The sequence below is a fragment of the Emericellopsis atlantica genome (assembly GCF_019669845.1).
Source record: "Emericellopsis atlantica unplaced genomic scaffold F5Z01scaffold_3, whole genome shotgun sequence".
Classification (NCBI taxonomy): domain Eukaryota; kingdom Fungi; phylum Ascomycota; class Sordariomycetes; order Hypocreales; family Bionectriaceae; genus Emericellopsis; species Emericellopsis atlantica.
The window spans coordinates 55,300-74,947 of NW_025764705.1; the positions used below are offsets into that span (position 1 = coordinate 55,300).

The 19,648-nt window shown below is 56.5% G+C and overlaps 7 protein-coding genes across 7 annotated transcripts; 3 read left to right on the forward strand and 4 right to left on the reverse strand.

The window, feature by feature from the left end:
• The first annotated feature begins 683 nt into the window (after positions 1-683).
• Positions 684-3,217, forward strand: F5Z01DRAFT_303517 (UTP--glucose-1-phosphate uridylyltransferase-domain-containing protein). The gene is made up of 3 exons (XM_046258896.1): positions 684-1,046; positions 1,558-1,730; positions 1,786-3,217. The coding sequence occupies exons 1-3, from the start codon at positions 939-941 to the stop codon at positions 3,074-3,076; spliced, it is 1,572 nt and encodes a 523-aa protein (XP_046121744.1). The 5' UTR covers positions 684-938; the 3' UTR covers positions 3,077-3,217.
• On the reverse strand, positions 3,056-3,985 carry F5Z01DRAFT_303845 (uncharacterized protein). The gene is made up of 2 exons (XM_046258898.1): positions 3,149-3,985; positions 3,056-3,095 (listed from the first exon to the last, which is right to left on the reverse strand). Exon 1 carries the CDS (start codon positions 3,874-3,876, stop codon positions 3,358-3,360), a length of 519 nt encoding a protein of 172 aa, XP_046121745.1. The 5' UTR covers positions 3,877-3,985; the 3' UTR covers positions 3,056-3,095; positions 3,149-3,357.
• Positions 3,986-5,952: 1,967 nt separating this feature from the next.
• F5Z01DRAFT_632845 (uncharacterized protein) lies at positions 5,953-6,707 on the forward strand (the record flags this gene model as incomplete). Its single annotated transcript, XM_046261893.1, has 3 exons — positions 5,953-6,142; positions 6,196-6,510; positions 6,571-6,707. 3 exons carry the CDS (start codon positions 5,953-5,955, stop codon positions 6,705-6,707), a joined length of 642 nt encoding a protein of 213 aa, XP_046121746.1.
• Positions 6,708-7,699: 992 nt separating this feature from the next.
• On the reverse strand, positions 7,700-8,602 carry F5Z01DRAFT_670483 (uncharacterized protein; the record flags this gene model as incomplete). The annotated part of the gene is made up of 1 exon (XM_046264567.1): positions 7,700-8,602. One exon carries the CDS (start codon positions 8,600-8,602, stop codon positions 7,700-7,702), a length of 903 nt encoding a protein of 300 aa, XP_046121747.1.
• Positions 8,603-8,832: 230 nt separating this feature from the next.
• On the reverse strand, positions 8,833-11,137 carry F5Z01DRAFT_303374 (uncharacterized protein). The gene is made up of 3 exons (XM_046258895.1): positions 10,840-11,137; positions 9,794-10,738; positions 8,833-9,743 (listed from the first exon to the last, which is right to left on the reverse strand). The coding sequence occupies exons 1-3, from the start codon at positions 10,897-10,899 to the stop codon at positions 9,063-9,065; spliced, it is 1,686 nt and encodes a 561-aa protein (XP_046121748.1). The 5' UTR covers positions 10,900-11,137; the 3' UTR covers positions 8,833-9,062.
• A 626-nt stretch (positions 11,138-11,763) lies between these two features.
• F5Z01DRAFT_733360 (Metallo-dependent phosphatase-like protein) lies at positions 11,764-14,826 on the forward strand. Its single transcript, XM_046266738.1, has 3 exons — positions 11,764-11,789; positions 12,054-12,409; positions 12,560-14,826. The coding sequence occupies exons 2-3, from the start codon at positions 12,244-12,246 to the stop codon at positions 14,632-14,634; spliced, it is 2,241 nt and encodes a 746-aa protein (XP_046121749.1). The 5' UTR covers positions 11,764-11,789; positions 12,054-12,243; the 3' UTR covers positions 14,635-14,826.
• On the reverse strand, positions 14,747-17,902 carry F5Z01DRAFT_303772 (uncharacterized protein). The gene is made up of 2 exons (XM_046258897.1): positions 15,908-17,902; positions 14,747-15,855 (listed from the first exon to the last, which is right to left on the reverse strand). Exons 1-2 carry the CDS (start codon positions 17,552-17,554, stop codon positions 14,860-14,862), a joined length of 2,643 nt encoding a protein of 880 aa, XP_046121750.1. The 5' UTR covers positions 17,555-17,902; the 3' UTR covers positions 14,747-14,859.
• Between the last annotated feature and the right edge of the window lie 1,746 nt (positions 17,903-19,648).

The following is a 19,648-nucleotide window of genomic DNA, read 5'->3' on the forward strand; positions in this document are numbered from 1 at the left end:
GGACAAGGCCGACGTGCATAACTTTGGGGACACCTCCAAGCTCCTCCAGAGCACCTCCAGCCTCCAGGATGCAAATGTCGGGCATTGGGGCCCCCATTATGGAGTAATTATGGGCGATCGCTTGATAGTGCTCCGGTCCAGGCCCCTCAACAGCAAATTGTGTCAGGAAACCGCCGTGGCAAAGGCGCCACGGCGTGTTGAGATGCAGCTCGCCATTCGAATCTGCGTCCATGGTTGGTCGTGGTTGTATCGTAGTGGCGGCGGTGGTGATTGCTGTTGGATGGTGGGGGACTGGACATGGCTGGAACTGGAGGGGAATTTTGCGGCCCTGCTAAAAGTCCAGTCCAGCAGATGTCCAACATGGAGCCTTGCACAATAATGATAGTAATATGAACAGACACAGGGAGCTAGGCTATCATGGACATGATTTTACGTTGATCAAAAACCTCATCAGAGCCGGACTACTTGGTCCTTTGGTGTTGTCGACCTGACGTCAATGCAACAGCAGTGAGGGCATTGCTGATAGTAATTGCTCCGGATCAAAAACTCGACGATCCTCACTCAAGACGTGAATACGGCTGGACTGAACTGTTGGAGGAGGGACTGGAGCCCGCTACCGGTAATACCGCAATCACCCGTAGAGTTAATAGGTGCTAATTACAGCCCAGACCTCTCTTTCCCGGGTTTCGATTGACCGACATTGGAACTGCGCAGGAGCTCCTTATTTCTGCCCCGCTCTGCCTCGATCCCGCATCATATCACAGCCTGCCTCTTCTTCTCTCCTCCTCCTTCTCTTCCTCCCATATTCATCTCTTCTCGACTTTTCCCGCCGACTCTCGAGCTTCGTCGAACCGTTCGTAACTCGAATCGATCCGACCAAACGGTGCCCCCATATCTACCAAGAACAAACACGCAGCTCTTCTTGTTAGCTCATCAACATGGCCTCCGCTATCAAGAGCGCTCTCCCCTCGCGCCTCAAGCCTGACGACAACCAGGAAAGCCAGGACAATGGCGAGAGGCACCACGGAAAGACTCGCAGCCACATGGTAAGGCCTTTTCCCACACACTCCCTAATCCCTCTCCTCTCCGCGACGGGGTCCCCTACCCCTCAGGACGCTGTACCACCCACGCCCCCAAACGGTGGCAGCCAGCACCGGCTGTGCGAGGACTATGGACTCATCGATATCTGGCGTGCTACATGTCCGACCAAAAGCCCTGTTTGGCGTTGGGGTCTTGTTCGCTCTTCCAAGGAACATAACTACACCATCGTCAGCTCTGAGCAAGGTGGCGCTGGGCAACAAGGGACAGTCCCGCACAAACGCAGCAGTTCACCTGTGGTAGCCCGCGACCTGGAGTCAAGCGCGAGTCACCAGTCATCGCTGGAGGACCTTTCCCAAAGCTGAACCACATTGTTGAAACTCCCCTCTGGTTCGACGGTCAAGACCCTGACATACTCGCCATTTGTTTTCCTTCCCCCATCTCGTGTTCGCGAAAGACGCCATCATGCCCGAATCTAGTGCGATCAGTCAAAACCAGCCGCTAACCTGCTCCGGACAGGCTTTCGAGAACACCTCCACGAACGTGGCTGCTGCGCAGATGCGCAACTCGCTGACCAACCTCGCGGAGACCGTCACCGACCCCGCGCAGAAGAAGCTCTTTGAGACCGAGATGGACAACTTCTTCGCCCTGTTCCGCCGCTACTTGAACGACAAGGCTAAGGGCAATGCCGTGTAAGTAGACATATGCTCCTGAAATGCTGCAGCACAAGTCCTAACGCATGCGCAGGGACTGGGACCGCATCGCCCCGCCCGCCCAGGGCCAAGTCGTCGACTATGAGGATCTCGCCAACACCGAGTCGGTGCAGTTCCTCAACAAGCTTGCTGTCCTCAAGCTCAACGGTGGTCTTGGTACCTCCATGGGTTGTGTCGGCCCCAAGTCCGTCATCGAGGTTCGCGACGGCATGTCCTTCCTCGACCTGTCGGTCCGCCAGATTGAGTACCTGAACCGCACCTACGACGTCAACGTGCCTTTCATCCTGATGAACTCGTTCAATACCAACGACGACACTGCTGCCATTATCAAGAAGTACGAGGGCCACAACGTTGACATTCTCACCTTCAACCAGTCTCGCTACCCCCGTATCTACAAGGACTCGCTTCTGCCAGTCCCCAAGAGCAACGACTCGTCCATCAACGAGTGGTACCCCCCTGGCCACGGTGACGTTTTCGAGTCGCTCTACAACTCTGGCATCCTCGACCAGCTTATTGAGCGTGGCATCGAGATCCTCTTCCTGTCCAACGTGGACAACCTGGGCGCCGTCGTCGACCTCCGCATCCTCCAGCACATGGTTGAGACCAAGTCCGAGTACATAATGGAGTTGACCAACAAGACCAAGGCCGATGTCAAGGGTGGCACCATTATCGACTACGAGGGCTCTGTCCGCCTGCTCGAGATTGCCCAGGTCCCCAAGGAGCACGTGAACGAGTTCAAGTCGATCAAGAAGTTCAAGTACTTCAACACCAACAATATCTGGTTGAACCTCCAGGCCATCAAGCGTGTTGTGGAGAATGACGAGCTTGAGATGGAGATCATCCCCAACGGCAAGACGATCCCCGGTGACAAGAAGGGCGAGTCGGACATTAGCATCATCCAGCTGGAGACTGCTGTCGGCGCGGCCATCCGCCACTTCAAGAACGCGCACGGCGTCAACGTGCCGCGTCGCCGCTTCCTGCCCGTCAAGACGTGCTCGGATCTGATGCTGGTCAAGTCGGATCTGTACCAGCTTAAGCATGGTCAGCTCCAGATGAGCGCCGCTCGATTCGGCGATGCCCCGCTTATCAAGCTCGGCAGCGACTTCAAGAAGGTGTCTGATTTCCAGAAGCGCATCCCGTCGATCCCCAAGGTGCTCGAGCTGGACCACCTCACCATCACCGGTGCGGTCAACCTGGGCCGTGGCGTGACGCTCAAGGGCACCGTTATCATCGTGGCGACCGAGGGCCAGACGATTGACGTCCCGCCCGGCTCAATCCTGGAGAACGTGGTTGTCCAGGGTAGCTTGCGCCTGCTTGAGCACTAAAGGGAGCCGGCTTATACCTCTTATTTGTTTCTGTTTGTTATGCCGATTGTTTCCGTGTTTGCGTGGCAGGACACTTATCTGTTAATGACTTGCGCCGTCGGAGCATGGCACGTATGCTGGCGGAGCTGATGATGATTCAAGATTGGGACAGCATGGGCGAAATCACATTTGTAGAGCATGGAAAGTTATAGGGCAATGACGTGTGAGCGATCCCGACACGTTCGAGGATCGTGTTTACTCTGGGAATCCGCATCATCGGGTTATGTTTACGTGCAAGGTAGTCACCGGGCTGTACGTAATTGATGGTTATCCAATATTCGCAAGCTTTCCCACTGTGCTTCCTCGCAACTGACCTGCCCACTGAGCAGAAAGGGCTGCATGGGCCAAGGCACTGACGGCGGCTCGGCGAGCATTTCATTGGCTCGCGTACGCATGTTGGTCGGTGTATCCGTACATTCAGCATTCAGGATCTGCTCTTTGGGTTCAAGTTGTGAAGGAAAGGTGTCGGGAGATGCTGCCAGCCAGAGCCAGGCTATCGGATGTGGCTTGGCCCAAGTTACGGCAGGTGAGCGAAAGCCACTTACACTGCGTATCTTACGCAGTGAGAACGCCAGCTGAAGCCTGGCCTGGAGGTGCCGAAGGTCATACTCGTAGGGCTGACTGGCTGAAAAGGGGGGTAGAGATGCAGGCAGGATGCAGCTGGCTGTCCCGATTCGTGAAGTCGTGAAAGCACCGACAACAAGGACATGAGGCAGAGCCAAGCAGACATGAGCTTGGCGACGTTGTAGGCTCAGCTTCATCGCAAGTGGAACCTGCAATGAGCGCACGTCCTTTTCAAGTGCACATGCGCAGACGACGTGAGTGAGAGATCAATATGACTTCTTCTTACTTTGTATTGGCGATGTAAACAAGGCGCAGTCAGAGAGTCGAGTGCTATAAAATAAGTTGGCGCTGTCAACTGGTGGGATGTTCCGCTGGTGGATAGGTACTCCCATTAGCCAGGGAGTTCTAGAACCAGACTAGGCGCGTGAGGGCTGCGACATTGCATGTGGGCGACGCAAGCTCCGGGTACCATTGAACTTTGACTTTTTGTATTGACTACGTACTATACCTAAGGAAGGTAAGGACTTGATTACCCCCTGCCTCTTTGTCCTGCTCGACGTAACATCGTTGCATGTACGATTAGTTGCTGCTCTAATTACTCCGTAGAGCGGTGAGGTGACTCGACTGTCGCGCGGTTGGCTGGCCCAGCATACATTCATAGGAGTCGCGGACCGAAGAAGCTGGCGGCGCGTGGACGACTTGGCGCGGGACATATTGCAGGGGCATGGATGCAGACGCAGACGCAGGCCTTGTCGAGGACTCGAGACAAAAGAGAGTGACCGGCGACTGGTCTGCTAGACTGCTACGGATTCACGGAGAATCATCAACTGTTGGTCCTTGATTCATCAGGCTTTGTTGGAGCGAGAGAAGTTGTCTCTCTCTCTCCACCGGGTTCGGAAATAGAACACGTGCTACAGCCTGAATGTGCCAATGCCTGGCACATTCCACATTCCACATTTCTTCAAGTTCCAAGTTCCAACGCGACCGACCGAGGTCAACAAGTGGCGCTAACTATCACGGATGCGTACGTACTAGGCGCCCAAATTCCCTCATGGAACGACCCGAGTGGGAGCGACGTGAGAGCGTTCCCGAGGGGGCCCCGTCTGATTCGTCTCGCCAAAATCAATTCTAGTCGGACTGTCCAAGCCTGGCCTGTTGGGCCAAGCCAGGAGCAGCAGCGAGCGCAGCAGCAGCCAAGAGGTGGCGACCAACAGACTGGCGCTGCGCCTCGAGACTGGAATGGCCGCGAGGGGCCTCCACGCTTGGCCAGAGTCCAGTCGGCCATCTCCAGTTTGGGACGGCATGACACCCACAGCGAGCGCTTCGGGAGGTCCATGTCGCGACCGTCGATGTCTTCTCGTCGTTCTCGATGCCCTCCCTGGTCTAGTCAGTCTAGTCTAGTCGGCTAGGCGGCTACTGTAGGCCAGCAACGACTGGAGAGACCGAGAGACAGCCTCCACATTCAGTCCACACTGCGAAAGTCCTGTTGAAACCTCAATGCTGGTCTGACTCTTCTGACTCTGTTGGCCACGCGCGCGACGGGGCGACATGAGGGCCCAGCGCGCCCCCTGTCGACTTTCCCCTGCTAGCATACCTACGGCTGCATACCCGATGACAGTCAGCAGCCATTTGATGATGATGGATGCACGCACCTGATCTGGGGGCGGAGCAGGCAAGGCACGCACCTACGCAGGCTTCCCTGGTTATGCACCCACGGACTACTGTGAGTATTATTATGGGCTTGGATGGGAGATTAGCCAGCTCCATTCCTTGTCCGGTCGTCGATAGGCATACATATATTGGACGGGGCCATCCGTCCGTCCCTCGCCCTCTTCTACTGCCCTCCATCTTCACTCGCTCACCATCGTGTCTCTCCGTGCATAGATTTCTGCAGTCTCTACTCGTGTAAGTTGCGCTGATCTGATCTTTCCTATTACTCGGCTACACCCTCGCGTCCTTGGGGCTGCTCCCCAGTGCCACTGCGACTCCATGTCTTCGACTGGACTTTGGACGAGCTGTGGGCAGTGACTGGAGCCTCAGAGGTCTCACTCAGGCTGTTGACGGCTCGCCCGTGCCTCAGCATCAGTCGAAGCGAAGACTGGAGCGCCACTCTTTTCTTGTTTACTTTCTCACTTTTCGACTCTAGTCGTCACGTCCCACTGAGAGCGCACTCACCTTGACCTGGTCCCTTGACTGACGCCAATCTCACAGCTCGTGCTCTTTCACCACCGACACTCGTTACAAAACACGCATCACAAACACCAATCGCCAAGATGAAGTACTCTGCTGCCGTCCTCTCGCTCGCCGCTGTGGTTGCCGCCCAGCCCGCATTCACCAACCTGTCCTTTGACGTCAAAGAGGGCGAGCCCTTCACCCTCGAGTTCACCGGCTGTGACGAGGGCTGCACCATCAACCTCAAGGACGGCCCCAGCGGTGACCTCAAGACCGTCGAGCAGCTGACCGGTACGCTCGTCCTGCCCACGAGATCGAACTGACGGGAACTGACCCGCGTCCAGACTCTGCTACCGGCGGATCCTTCACCTTCACCCCCGAGAACCTCCCCACCGGCACCTACGCCTTTGAGATCGTCGACGCACAGGGCGAGGACAACTACTCGGAGCAGTTCGACTACGAGGGTGTCGCCGCCGCCCCGACCTCCACCGTGGTCACCAAGACCACCGAGGTCGTCAAGACGCTCACCACCTCGACCATGACCTCCACCACCGAGGAGGAGACCACCACGTCCACCTCGGCCGCCGTCACCACCGTCACCACCCCCGTGACCACCGTCACTCAGACCTCGACCACGAGCGACATGACTACCCCCACTGGTATGTGGTGCCTCCCGTCCTCGTGTCAAGAAGAATGGATCATGCTAACAAATGCTGCAGAGGAGGCCACCCAGTCCGAGACGAGCGCCGGTGCCTCGCCCACCGAGATCCCCGACGGTGGCAGCGCCGCCGCTGGCCTCGCCGCCCCTGGCACCCTTCTCTTCGCCGCCATCGCTGGCCTCCTCATGTTCAACTGAGCGGTTACCTCGCCACCTCATGACGATCTGAATGTACCTCACCAAACAATCGGCGGAGAGCTCTTTTCATTCTTTCTTCTCATCCCACATCTTCTTCCTTCATCTCAAGCATTTCTCAGATATACGTACTAGTAATGCATTGGCTTGTCTCTTACGGAGAGAGGGCCACCCTTTTTTTCTTCACATACCCAGGGCGTTTGGCGAGGGAGCAGGAAAGACCAGGAAAGAAATGTGTCAGCTTCATGAGCCCCAGGAATGTGTACCATGTATCTGTTGATCGGACGAGGCGCGCACGCCCACGCGGGTGGGTATGTCGCGGCGTCAGTCAGTTCGCGTTGCGCTCGCCCATATACGGGGGGTGCCAGATACACAATTGAATGAAACCATGAACGCGACCGCATTCCTCGCTTCCACAAAGTTTGCCCCTTGCCTGTGAGACCCGTTTTCTTCATTGCCCTTGTCTCGCGGAGGACGGATGTCTCACTCGCGTGTCGCCGTCGCACGAAGATGTCTGTCGACAGCGCATGGGACTATGTACATGTCAGCGATTCGGATCGACGACCGATGTAGAATTGTAGATCAAAGTGCTTATTATGCAGGGATGTCAGCACATGTTTGACATGTGGTGTACAGTAGCCTGAGGAGTGGACCTGATCAGTGATCACCGCTGTCGATATCTGGGGGAATACGAGGTGATCCCCCCCGAGGAACTGTTACTAGTCAGTGCTTGGCAGTTGGCCTCAAAGCTGACAATACGCTGCGTGCATGCAAAGGTCAAATGGCCAAAGTCGACATTGAAAGTATTCGAGCCCGAATCGGTGAAACGGCTTCTATTAAGTAAGTGAACTGAGCAGATATGCGAAATTATTCGAGTATAACTCGAAAATCCTGCTGTCGGTCGGCTCAGCCAGCGTCCAAACCACCTCCCTAGCCTGCCCATCCCCCAACATCAGCCCTCGTCTGTCCCCCTCGCACATCAAGGTGAGCGCTCTCTACTGATAGTACGGATAATGCGAGGACGGCTCATCCGCAGCAGGCCCGTACGGCAGCAGTGTGTCTTGATCCCGTTTGTACGCCTCAGTGTACATGTACACTGGCGAGAACCCTTCGTTCGGGTCTCGGGCATTAGACGACGGATAGTTTGATGGACGACAATACAGTGCCGGGTCGAAGAGGTACGCGTCAGACTGTCCTGAGGGGTACGCGCCATAGCCCATGGCAGGACCAGCGGCGTAGCTTACTTCGGCGGAGTACATGGGCTGAGAGGGCGGAGCTTCCGTCGTCGACATGTAGTCGACGTGGCTGCGCGTCGTGGTCGTGTCGCGAGGCAGATCGTCGAGAGGGACCCCGGCTCGGACCCTCCGCCTGTTCTCGGTGAGCTTCTCCAGAATTTCCATCCTTCTGCGGTCCTCTGGCGGCAGCCTTGCTCGCGGACCGTCCACTGGCGGCGGTGGTGGTGGCGGTACCGATGCCGATGATGATGCTACTGTCGCGGGTTGCTTGCCCTTTGATTTCTTTGATGCTGTCTTGTAGTGGCGCTTTTCCTGGAAATCCGCAATCTGCTTGGCCACATGCTGGGCGGCGCGGCTCGTCGTCTCGGGGGCGCCGGTCGGCTCGGCGGGAGTGTCACGGGCTGCTGCTGCTGCTGCTGTGCCGCAGACGACGACAGCATCCATCCCTTCCGTGAGCAGGATCCAATCATCATCAACCTTTTCTTCTCGTAAACCCTTCTGGGCTCCTTCTTCAGGTGTGGTATCTTCGCTCGTGTCTGCGGGCGATGGTGCCTCTTTGGTGACCCGTGTACTTTGGAAAGGGTAGGCGAACAAAGATGCCACCGAGCGCAGGTGGCCGTGGTCTTGCCCAGGGGTGATCTCCTTCTCCTTCTCTGAGGCCATGTTGCGAATTCTGGCTGGTTGGATCGAGATGTATGAATCTATCGAGGGTTGTTGTGAGAGTCGATGGTGTTGAGGACGTCAGCCTTCTCTCTCTGATCCCTCCCTGCTTTTGTGATGGCGGTGTTAGGTATGAGCGGGGAAGAAAAGAACAGCTTAATGAACCGACGTGTGCGAGGGCTTTTTTGAATGACCAGAAAGACCACTACCGCCGACGAGAGTTCGACCGGAGCCTGGACAAGCCCCAAGACTCTGAGGGTTAAGCGCCGCCACCAAACCTTCCTAGTATCGTCAGATGACACTGATGGCCGGATGTCGTGGGCCAGCATGCACTATAGATGACAGAAGAATCATGGATGTATAATGCATCCGACAACAATTCCACCGAGATTATGAGTCGTTCTGGCCGGACCCAATATGAACACGCAAGAGATAAAAGAACAATCCTACAGTTTTGATTTGTTCACTGGGCAGGCTCAATAGTCCCGGGCATACTGCCTTTGCGCCTGAGCCCACCCGCCTTGAGCTTGCGCACGACCTGATACGACCGGTCCAACTCATTCTCAACGGCGCAGCGTATCCGTAGCGCCGCCACGGCCGGCCACACACTCCTCTCCCCCCTGAGTATCCAGTAGTTGACCGTCTCGCGGGTCGGTGTCTCGAGGAGACGGATGAAATCGGATGCCGTCACTTCGGGCGCCAAGGTCATGGACGCGGCGGGGATTTGCTCGTCGACCAAGAAACGCCGGATACTCGCGGGAAGTAGACGCAGCGTATCGAGCTGACGCAGACGATGCCGAATCTCCAGGCCCACCACGCGGATCATGAGGGCGGACAGCTGGGTGGTCCAGCTTTTCGATTCGAGAACCGCAGGGCCATGCATGTCTGATTGGAGGAACGGAATGAGGTACGGTCTCGCTTGACTCACGATGAAGTGGTTCACGTTGAACAGCTCGGCGATGCGTCGCAGAGGCGAGTCACGGTCGTTGTAGGAGATGTGCGTCCAGTGGTGGAAGTCGGCCATGTTCGCGGGAGCCCATGGCACAATGTTTCCGTCAAGGTCCTTGCACAGGAGGGTCGTCTTGCCCGCGCCATAGAGAGTTGGCGATGATGCATTCGAGGCAACGGCCGCCGTCCAGATGAGCTGCACACGTTAGATTCCACCTTCTCAGGGCGCGTTGGTGTGTCACTTACGACGTTGGGTGCTGTCAGGTAGTTGAGCAGCGTAGGCACACCGCCGTGACTCCCCGTGGCCACCGTGATGTTGAGCACCCTCTTGCTGCGATTGTATGCTTCCTCAAAGGTCAAGTTGCCAACGTTGGCTCGGACGCAGTCCTCCAAGACCTTGACGTCGAAGAAGTATCCCTCACGGACGAAGCGTCTGACCCTCCTCGTGAGTGTATCCCACCTCGACCGCAGGCCCTTTCGCTCAGCAGCTCCGGCGGCGCTCAGCACTGACGCAAAGGCAGACAAATCGATCCCTTCTCCCTTGAGCACAGCTGGCATCTCCTCCGTGGTATGAATGGCCACCAGCGCGGCCACCAGGGCGCCTGTCGCCGTGCCGGTGATGATGCGCGGCAGCAGCCCTCTCAAGAACAGAGCTTTGACGACGCCGAGATGGCAGAGGCCAAACATGGCGCCGCTCTGCAGGACGAGCGTGCTCCGGCCGAATGCTTGTCGGGTATCGTGTATGAAATCCAGTTTCATCTGGTTGGTGAGGACCGTGTCCCCAGTGGGGTAGCCATTAATGTGGCTTGTGGGCAGCGTCGATATCTCCTCGATCGATTCGGCGACCTGCGTGATGTACTCCTCGATGAGGTATTTGGTACCCGAAAGAGCGCGGTTGTACAGTTTGGGGCTGGTGATGTTGCCCAGGTTCCGGACGAGACCCGATCGAAGGAGGTTGACCAGTGTCGTAAAGTCACCCTCCTCTCGCGCTTCGATCAGGGAGTGCAGGCGAGACGTGAGGAGCCTCCAGTCATAGTACTTTGATGTTGGGTTGTTGCGCCATAGGTCGAGGCCGAGGAGGTTGTCGAGATGGAGAGACGCCTCCTCCCACTCTTCGTAGGTGGTGGCCTCGCGCAGGAGATGCAGCCATAGGTCGACGGGGTTGCGGCTCGAATACCAAGAAAGAAGTTTCTGGTACGGGGTCAGCAGGAGCTTGGGCATGGCGGCGCATGGTGGGAGTAGAGATGCTGGTGCCGAGGACGAGGGGTGGCACTGGAACAGAACGGACGTACCTTGCGCCAGAAGCTGGCTACGTCGACAACGACCCTCCACACGGCGAGGACGAGGCCCATTGTTGCCGAGGAAGAAGGCAGGACATCTGCTCGATCCCTGTGTGGGGAAGTCGGTTGTGTAAATTATTGCCCAATGCGATGCTGGCGTCTCAGCTCATCATCGACTTTGGGACTTCTTCTGTGCGGGTTTTCGGGATGAGGTATGCCTTGGGCGTTCTTTGCGTGAGGAGGCGTGGTCCTAGGGGTGAAATGGACTTAAATTAAGCAAGCTGTCGTGTGCTTTTTTGATGCCGATTGAAATAAATGTCGCGGGTTTCCCGTCATGGCGGGCCGGATGTTGAATCTGGATTCTGACATGTGAAGTAAGTGTGGAGTAGGTAAGGTAACAATAGGCTGGGGAACGGGGGGCAGGATGAGGTCACCAATTCAGACACAAACTGCGCACCAGGAGCCATCATTACAACGATAAACATGTGTCTGCGCCACAATGGAACGTATATCGAACACGGCCCGTTCGCGTGACTTGACGGTATTTGGATGCAATTTGTTGCCGTTGCCGGGAGTCTTCCTGCTGATGCCTCACTCACGTGTCTAGTTCCTTGGTCACGTGCAGGCAGGCATTCTTCACAGTGCGTCGCGGAATTCGGCACTTACCCCCATTATCGAGCCATCAGGGTGCCGCGTGAGCCACCGAGCCTGCCGTAGGCAAACAGTGCTTTGCCAGATTGCCGCCTCGCCACTGCACGTGTACGGCATCACTGTTGAGATTGGCTGTGGGAGACAACGACGAGTCGCGGGGGGCGCGTGAGCAAACAGACGGATGAGCGGGGCCATGGGGTCTTGGATGCATGCCAGTACAATGGGGATTCTCTCAAAAGACCATAAAGCCGCTCTTTTCTGGATTACTCGATCTTTGTGTGCTTTACCAGGAATCTCAGCCAGCTTCGTGTGTAAGTAGCTTCCTTCCTTCTAAGCTACCTAGTGCTCTTCCGTTGGCTACATCCATCCGCTTCGTGGGTGCCTGACGTACGGCCACAGCGGTCTTGACAGCCTGGCAGGCACGTGTCCAGCGCCTGCTCGCTGGAAAATTCCGCTAACTGCATTGACTGGATCCACTTTGTCCCCGGGGGAGGGCGGGATGCCCGTCTACGGGATCTGCGAATTGAGTTAAACCCCTGGTTCAGTGCCTGTGCTGACGTCGTCGTTTTATTTAGTGAAGCTCCGGTCTTCTTTTCAGTGGCCACCATTCCGCCTCAATCCTCAATTCACTGATTACTTACTCACCCATTCACTCAGTCCCTCTCGACATCACTTTCGCTTCTCATGTCTCGACCAGGTCGCGGCGCGAGACACCACCAACGCTAGCCGTCTCGAAATATTCTGGCGACACACAGAGCGACCAACATGTTGCCCACAGCACGCTGGTCGCACCTGTTACTGCTGTCAGCAACCTTCTCCAGCCAGATCGCTGCAGCGTCGCCTCTAGCAGACGACTCGCAATCTGTGCTACGGAGGCCCCAAGCAGAAGAACAACACCGTAAACTCACGGGCAAGTTCTTGCACATCACAGGTACGCACCAATTCCTCGTTATGGCCTTGAGACCGCATTTCGTCTTCCCTGCACCACAAGCATGCCGAAGCTGGTGTGCTGCTGCTGCATGATTAGGTTCTGGACCTGCGTCATGCGATACGACGGACCGCTAACTGTGGGACCCTGCAGATTTCCATCCAGACCAACACTACAAGGCACACTCGTCGACCGAAGCGGGACTGGCATGCCATCGCAAAAAGGGTCTCGCCGGAGCGTACGGCGCCGAGACGACGGACTGCGACTCGCCATTCTCGCTCGTCAATGCGACATTCGATTGGATCCAAGATAACATCCGCGATGACGTCGATTTCGTGGTCTGGACAGGCGACTCGGCCCGCCATGACAGCGACGAGAAGTTTCCCAGAAGCGCCGCCGAGGTGTTGAGCACGAATCAGATGATGGCCGATAAGTTCGTCGACACATTCGGATCGAGTCACGGGCGCATGCAGATCCCCGTGGTGCCAACGTGGGGAAACAACGACTTCTTACCGCACAATATCTTCTACCCAGGGCCAAATCGATGGCTGCGCAAGTACAGCGACATCTGGAGGCGCTTCATCCCCGAGGAGCAGCGCCACTCCTTTGAGTTTGGTGGCTGGTTCTGGTCAGAGGTCGTTCCCCAGAAGCTGGCCGTCTTCAGTCTGAACACCATGTACTTCTTCGATCGCAATGCCGGTGTCGACGGCTGCGCCAGCCCCACCGAGCCTGGCTATCAGCATATGGAGTGGCTGCGCGTCCAACTCGAGCTCTTCCGCCAGCGGGGCATGAAGGCCATCCTCATCGGCCATGTGCCGCCCGCGAGAACCTCGAGCAAGAAACTATGGGACGAGACATGCTGGCAGAAGTATACATTGTGGTTGCACAAGTATCGAGATGTGGTAACCGGCTCTCTGTATGGTCACATGAACATTGACCATTTCCTGCTCCAGGACACCAGGGAGGCGGACTTGGCCATCAATGCCCAAGAGCTTTCCGAGGAAGACGATGACTCGGATGTGACTGAAGAGGACGATGTCGATGTCGATGTCGATGACGATGACGCCCTGGACGACGAGGTATCGGTGGCCTCGAAAGAAGACTACCTCCAAGATCTTCGGAAAGGATGGTGGAAAATTCCCGCAGATGCACTCAAGTCCTTGATGGAGGCCGATGTCGACTCCGAGAGCCAAAACATTGATACTTCCCGGAAAAAAGGCAAGAAAAAGAAGCACAAGAAGAAGAAGAAGGACAAGTCCCAGAAAATCGGGGGCAAGTATGCCGAAAGGTACATCTTGTCCTTTGTGAGCCCCAGCATCGTGCCCAATTACTTCCCGACGATGCGGATCATCGAGTACAACATCACAGGCCTGCAAGATGCGGCGGTGTGGACCGACACCTTTGATGAAACGGCGTACAAGCCCTTGTCGGTGGACGACGAATGGTCCGACGACGAACTGAGTAGCCAAGACGTCAGGCAGCTTCGAGACGACCTCCAGGCTGAGCGAAAGAAAAAGAAGAAGAAGAAGCACAAGAAGCCAAACAAGTCGAAAGACCCGAATCTGCATCTCCCCGAGGACCCTCCCAAGGGCTCGACGCCCGGCCCGGCGTACTATCCCCAGCCTCTCACCTTCACGGGCTACACGCAGTACTTCGCAAATCTGACACACATCAACAACGACATCGCCGCCCCGGACGCCGACAGCAACAAGTGGCGTGATGGAGACCACGAGGACGACGAGCCCCAGTTTAGCAAGCCCAAGCCCCGGCCCTTCAAGTTCGAGGTCGAGTACAGCACCTTTAACGACGAGGTCTACAAGCTAGATGACTTGACGGTCGTCAACTATCTGAAATTAGCGCACCGCATTGGAAAGAGAGAGAAGAAAAAGAAGCACAAGAAGAAGAAGAACAAGGGCAAAGGCAAGGCGCTGTGGGATGGCACTGAAGAGGAGGACAATGTTGAGTACGACATGGACTATTTTGACGATGAGAACGACGAAGATGAAGACGAAGATATGGATGAAGACGACGAAGACATTGATTTCGAAGACGACACGGATGTCGAAGAAGACGCAGACGTTGAAGAAGACGACGCTCTGCAGCCTTTGCGCAAGGGCAAGAAGAAACACAAAAAGTCCAAGCACAAGAAGAACAAGGCCTGGCTTCACTTCCTCGACCACGCCTTTGTTCGGACGGTGCCGGAGGAGCAGCTCGAGAAGCTATCATGACATGAATACACACGACTGATTGCGCATCATCCTTTTCTGCTGCATCGCGACAAGCACGCCAGGAGTTCACGGGACACATGTTCAGACATTTCAGAACATTGGAAATATTACTTGACTTTATATCGATCGAATGGGTATCTAGAGCGAGAGTAAAAAAGATAAACAAAGAAACACCATAATAACAAAACAATATGTCGTCGTTTATCATCGCTTCATCATCATCCATCAGTCCATGCCATTGACCACCCGCAGCGCCCGGCGCGGGCCCATGACCACACTAAAGAAGCTCGGCTCCCGCCCCTCGAGCAGGTTCTCCGTGCTCTCATTGCCGCTGCCGCTCGTGCGTTCCTCACTCTTCTTCACCGTGCCGCTCCCGCTCCCAGCACTCGGCGTGGGCTCGTCGGAGAGCCATCTCTGCTCGGCCGTCAAGAAGGGCGCGGGTCGCCCTCGCTCCGAGCCCACCCAGCCAAAGCTCTCGCTGTCCGCTGACACGGGCCGTTCCTGTCGCCGCGAGAAGAGACCCGCGGGGGCAAAGGCATCGGCCGAGGCGCCCGAGTACCGGTTCGTGGTCGCAATGTGCTGCTTGTAGGCGGCTACCTGGCGACGGTACAGCCAGGTGCAGAATCCGAGGTAGAGGGCGAGTGCACCGAGGACGCCGGCGATGACACCGGCCGCGATCAGGCCCGGATTTGGGCCGCCGCTGCTATTGTCGGCCGTTGGCGGGCTCTCATGCTCTCCGTCGTTGGAATCAGGCTGGGAGGACGGGGTGATTGTTGTGGTGGAACCCCCCTGGGTGATCGTGAACACGGGCGCCTGGCCTGTCGCAAAGGGACCGCCTGTTGCAGGCCCCGAGTCGGGTTCCGTGGCGGTAGCGCCGCCGTCCTCGTCACCGCCGATCGCCTTTTGTACTTTGTCAGGAACCGAGTATCCCCATGAGCCCGCGAGGACACTGTTGTCAGGATGGTGGTCGGCGTCGTGATCACCCGCCTTGAACTCGTTGGTCCACTTGAGAGAAGAAGCATTGAAGACGTAGATTCCAGGGTCATCGCAAGGCTGGTTTTCGCCAGTGTAGCCCCCGACCACAATAATCTGTCCGTCTCGCATGGTGCACGTGTGTCCCGCGCGGCCGCTAGGAGCATACTTTGAATCCGGATCGGCTTTGATCCATGTAAAGGATGGGATCGTGAGGATATACATGTCGTCGTATTGCGTCTGCTCTTGCTGTCATCGCATTAGCATGATCATAGAAGGATCGATCACAAAGGGGCCTCACAAAGGGCTGCAAGTTCTGCCCGCCAAACATGTATATCTGGAAGCTCGATGCATCCGGTGAACTTGCGATGACGGCGCAGGGGTTGACACGCACACCGGGAATATCGCCCGTGGCTTCCTGGTGGAACCACTCTGAGCTCTCGATATCATAAACGGTCAACGTCTCAAAGTTGCGAGTGAAGACGTCCTTGGCGCCCCCGGCCATGCCAATCAAGACGCCCTTCTTGCCCCAGCCTGGCACGAAGACCAGGATACCGTCCGCACGCTTGGGGAACTCATCGGCCTGAATGCCTCCACTGGTGATGTTGCGGAAGATGCCACCGTCGCCCGCGCCGTTGCCGCTGGCGATCTTGTCGACGCCGTCATTGGAATAGCCCGGGTGGGTGAACTCGAGCAGGCTGTTCAGATAGACGCGGGGGATCTGTCGGGACCAGCCAGGAATCGTCGCCCAATCCTCGTGTCCTCCAAAATACCAGCTGAGACCAAGCTCTGGCACAGAGACGCCGGCACCCTCTGCGGACCGATGCACGGGTTGGCCAGCGGGCTCGGAGAAGTTTCCTTTCGATGTCTCTGGGTTCTGGAACTCGATCCATTTCTGGTCTTGAATGTTGTACTTCCAGAGTGACTCGGGAGCAGGGTCCTTGTATGGGTTGTCGGCGAATTGTCCACCATACAGAAAGAGGTTCTCGTAGTCGCGCCATAGATACCCATTGGCCACAGCAGGGGGACCATCAGGTATCTCTAGACCCTTGAGCGCCGGCTTGTCCGTCTTCCAGTCTTCCGTCAGGTCCAGCGTCAGGAAATAATTGTTCCACGTGTTGGACTCCTGGCTCTCGTCCTTCTTCGCCTCGCCGCCGTAAATGTACAGCGTGCCATTCAGCTCGGCCGCCTGGTGCGCCCATCGATTGCAGACGTCGGTAGGGCTGGTCTCGCGCTTCCTGATCACCCCCGCCTCGGCGGTGCCCGCCTCCATCTGGTAGTTACGGGAGGTAAGAGTGAAGCCAGGAATAACGACGCATACGAGGGCGACGAGCAATGCAAAGCGCTGGAGCCCGGGGGTAGCCTGTGGGGGGCCTCCAGACGTGCTTTGAACCCGGGTCCGATTCCTCGAACCGGTGAATTTTGAGTACCAGGCTTCAGCTGGTTCGGAGACCTGACGTTTCCGCAGGCGTGGTCGAGCGCTGGACGAAGGGACGATGCTGGAGCTGTCGTGGCGACGCGGTTTCACTGTCGTCTCAGGGTGCTTGCTCACATGGACTTCTGAAGTATCGCCCAAGTCTTTCTCGCGATGGACTGGTGACTCCTGCGCTGGGCTGATAGGACACGAGGGTTGGTCCTCCGGCTGACGGTGATCTGGGTGGTGACGACGAGCCGCCAAGGAGCGCGCAGTGTTGGCAGAGTCAATGTCGAGGCCAATCTCTGTGAAGACGGGCCTTCTGCCCTTTTCAATCTTGCCGCCCATTTGGGACACGAGGACATGCAGGCGCGAGCTCTCGCGCAGGCGCTCCGAAGTGAGCTGAGAATTGAATGGTGGTCGCACCGCGGACGTCGTATTGGCCGGGTGTGCAAACTCGACGTCGAGTGACGATGGCTGTGTGGGCCTGCTGCTGCTGCTGCTGCTACTACCGCGGATGACCGTGAAGGGCATGGCGAGAGAGGGAAGAGACTCTCAAGGTGATGGTGGGAGGCGCGTCAACAAATACTATGGATTTGACCTGGACTGGATGCCAGCCCAGCAGCTCGGAGCTAGCTTGACAGGGTTGGGCGTGCCAGCCAGCAAAGGAGGTCAGGGAAGGGGTCTACCTCGCTCAATCAGGCGGTGATGATGTAGCTGTACTGCAGGCAGAGCACACGCTCGCAAGATGGCATGGCAGTCTGTCTGTCCGCTTATTGAATGCAGGCTTGAAACGGAGAGAGCGAGCCAAGATAGATGAGAGACTGGAGGGTGTGGTGAGGATTCCTGTGGGGGACATGTGGGTGCTCGCTCGCTTGATGATTTAAGTCTTGTCCCTTTGCTTTCGGCCGTACTCTGACTTGGATTATTAGAGGCCCATGATGATAATAGTGACGGTTTTCATTACTCGATCGATCGAGTACAGTCTGTTCCCGTTGCCGCTCCGGGGAAGACTGTTCATTCGCAAGGAACAGGAACCTGTGGGTGGAATGACCCCTGTCTGTTCGACATCATCGATCCCACATAAAGGTTGGCAGCGATCGTTGCTGCACCACACACCAGACTGGACTTGAGCACAGCCAAGCCATACTTTTGGCGCCTTCGCTCATCAGCCTGCATCAGGGCGAGGGCCCGAATGACATTCCGACGAATGATTGGTGTCTGGGTTTGATGACTGTGGATGCGTGTCGCGTGTTCGTATTTCAGGGTCTTTGCCGTATTCTTTGCTGCTGGGCTGAGCAACGCTGTGCTTTACTTAACTTAACTTCGGAGGTGTGTTTCGGCATCGGAACATGTCGCGTCTTGCCTAGGTATAGACCGGTAATTAGATGGTTTCGAAGCGTCCGGGAACATTTGCTGAGGGCGCCATCATGTCATGATGCACCAACCTTGTCGATGTTTGAGGCATCGAGTGCGCGTTGGCGTGATGGGGGATTGACGTCAGTGGCCCAGGACAGTGTATAATCTTAATACACTGTGATATAGGCCGCCGGCTGCAGGTTCGGCACAGTGTCTGAAACCAATGACTGGACTGCCAGCGCATCACAGAGCACTTCGTCAGTCGCACAGGGGACCTTGGATCAATCAAGGATTGCTCACCGACAAGCTGGATTTGGAACTTGCCTGGAACGTTGCAGTCTTCGAAAGCCACACTTCTTCCGTGTATCTCTCTGCAGCCTCCGCATGGCGCAGTAACGCCACACTCCGACGTTGTGGCTGTGGCCGAGCTTCGTGCAAAAGACCCCTTTACGTGTTTGTATTTTTATTCGATCAACAGTTGATGTCGCCGCCACTCTCTTCCATGGAGATGGTATGGTATCGCGGTATCCCCGCGGGCAATATAGGTGTCGTGACCTTGTCTCGTCGCTCCGCACCTAGTCACTGTGCGAAGGAAGTCGCCTGTGTATCACTAAATGAGACCACATGACAGCTCTGAACGAGGACGAAGGGCGTCCAACAAGCGAAAAAAGGACTGTGAATCACACTGGGACCCTTTGCGTGATGACCAGATTGCCACTGGATAGAGATTCGTCGAACTCCAGCAACCCTCTTCATCTCTCTCCCTCTCATGCCACGCCCTGAACTTGTGAAGACCAGCTTCTCCCACTTTCAGACAGACGTCAGAGATCAAACAATCATGAGCTGCACTGCGTTCAGCCCACCCGCTCTGCCATCCGCCATCGTGCGGGTCCTCAACGAGCCTGTGCTGCCCCCTGAGATCGGGCACCAACACACGTATGCGACGTTCGGTCCAGAGAGGCCCTCAACGCTCTGTAACACGGATATATGGGAATGCGATGATGAAGAGAAAACCAGCGGCTCATTAACCCTGACGGCAGTCACATCTGGAGAGTTGATCTGGACCGAAGAGTAAGTCTCCAGTCTGCACGCTGAATGGCGGTTGACATGTGTAGCCCTGGCCGCCAGAGAACAGTGACCAGGACTGTCCACGAGCCATGGGATGCCTTTCCCTCAGAGTGCTCGTACTCAGTAGTTCTGTCCACCCTCACAGTGACCGAGACCGAAACACAGACAGAGGAACCAGCCAGTACTACGACGGGGCTTGAG

What these genes read in the sequence shown, in the direction of transcription:
- F5Z01DRAFT_303517 (XM_046258896.1), top strand. Translation starts at nt 939, where the DNA reads ATGGCCTCCGCTATCAAGAGCGCTCTCCCCTCGCGCCTCAAGCCTGAC. An exon ending in GAAAGACTCGCAGCCACATG is followed by an intron (nt 1,047 to 1,557) that starts GTAAGGCCTTTT and finishes TGCTCCGGACAG; the next exon opens with GCTTTCGAGAACACCTCCAC. An exon ending in AAGGCTAAGGGCAATGCCGT is followed by an intron (nt 1,731 to 1,785) that starts GTAAGTAGACAT and finishes ACGCATGCGCAG; the next exon opens with GGACTGGGACCGCATCGCCC.
- F5Z01DRAFT_303772 (XM_046258897.1), bottom strand. Translation starts at nt 17,554, where the DNA reads ATGCCCTTCACGGTCATCCGCGGTAGTAGCAGCAGCAGCAGCAGCAGG. An exon ending in GGCAGAACTTGCAGCCCTTT is followed by an intron (nt 15,856 to 15,907) that starts GTGAGGCCCCTT and finishes ATGCGATGACAG; the next exon opens with CAAGAGCAGACGCAATACGA.
- F5Z01DRAFT_733360 (XM_046266738.1), top strand. Translation starts at nt 12,244, where the DNA reads ATGTTGCCCACAGCACGCTGGTCGCACCTGTTACTGCTGTCAGCAACC. An exon ending in CAAGTTCTTGCACATCACAG is followed by an intron (nt 12,410 to 12,559) that starts GTACGCACCAAT and finishes GGGACCCTGCAG; the next exon opens with ATTTCCATCCAGACCAACAC.
- F5Z01DRAFT_303845 (XM_046258898.1), bottom strand. Translation starts at nt 3,876, where the DNA reads ATGAAGCTGAGCCTACAACGTCGCCAAGCTCATGTCTGCTTGGCTCTG.
- F5Z01DRAFT_303374 (XM_046258895.1), bottom strand. Translation starts at nt 10,899, where the DNA reads ATGGGCCTCGTCCTCGCCGTGTGGAGGGTCGTTGTCGACGTAGCCAGC. An exon ending in TAGCCAGCTTCTGGCGCAAG is followed by an intron (nt 10,739 to 10,839) that starts GTACGTCCGTTC and finishes ACCCCGTACCAG; the next exon opens with AAACTTCTTTCTTGGTATTC. An exon ending in ACCTGACAGCACCCAACGTC is followed by an intron (nt 9,744 to 9,793) that starts GTAAGTGACACA and finishes TAACGTGTGCAG; the next exon opens with CTCATCTGGACGGCGGCCGT.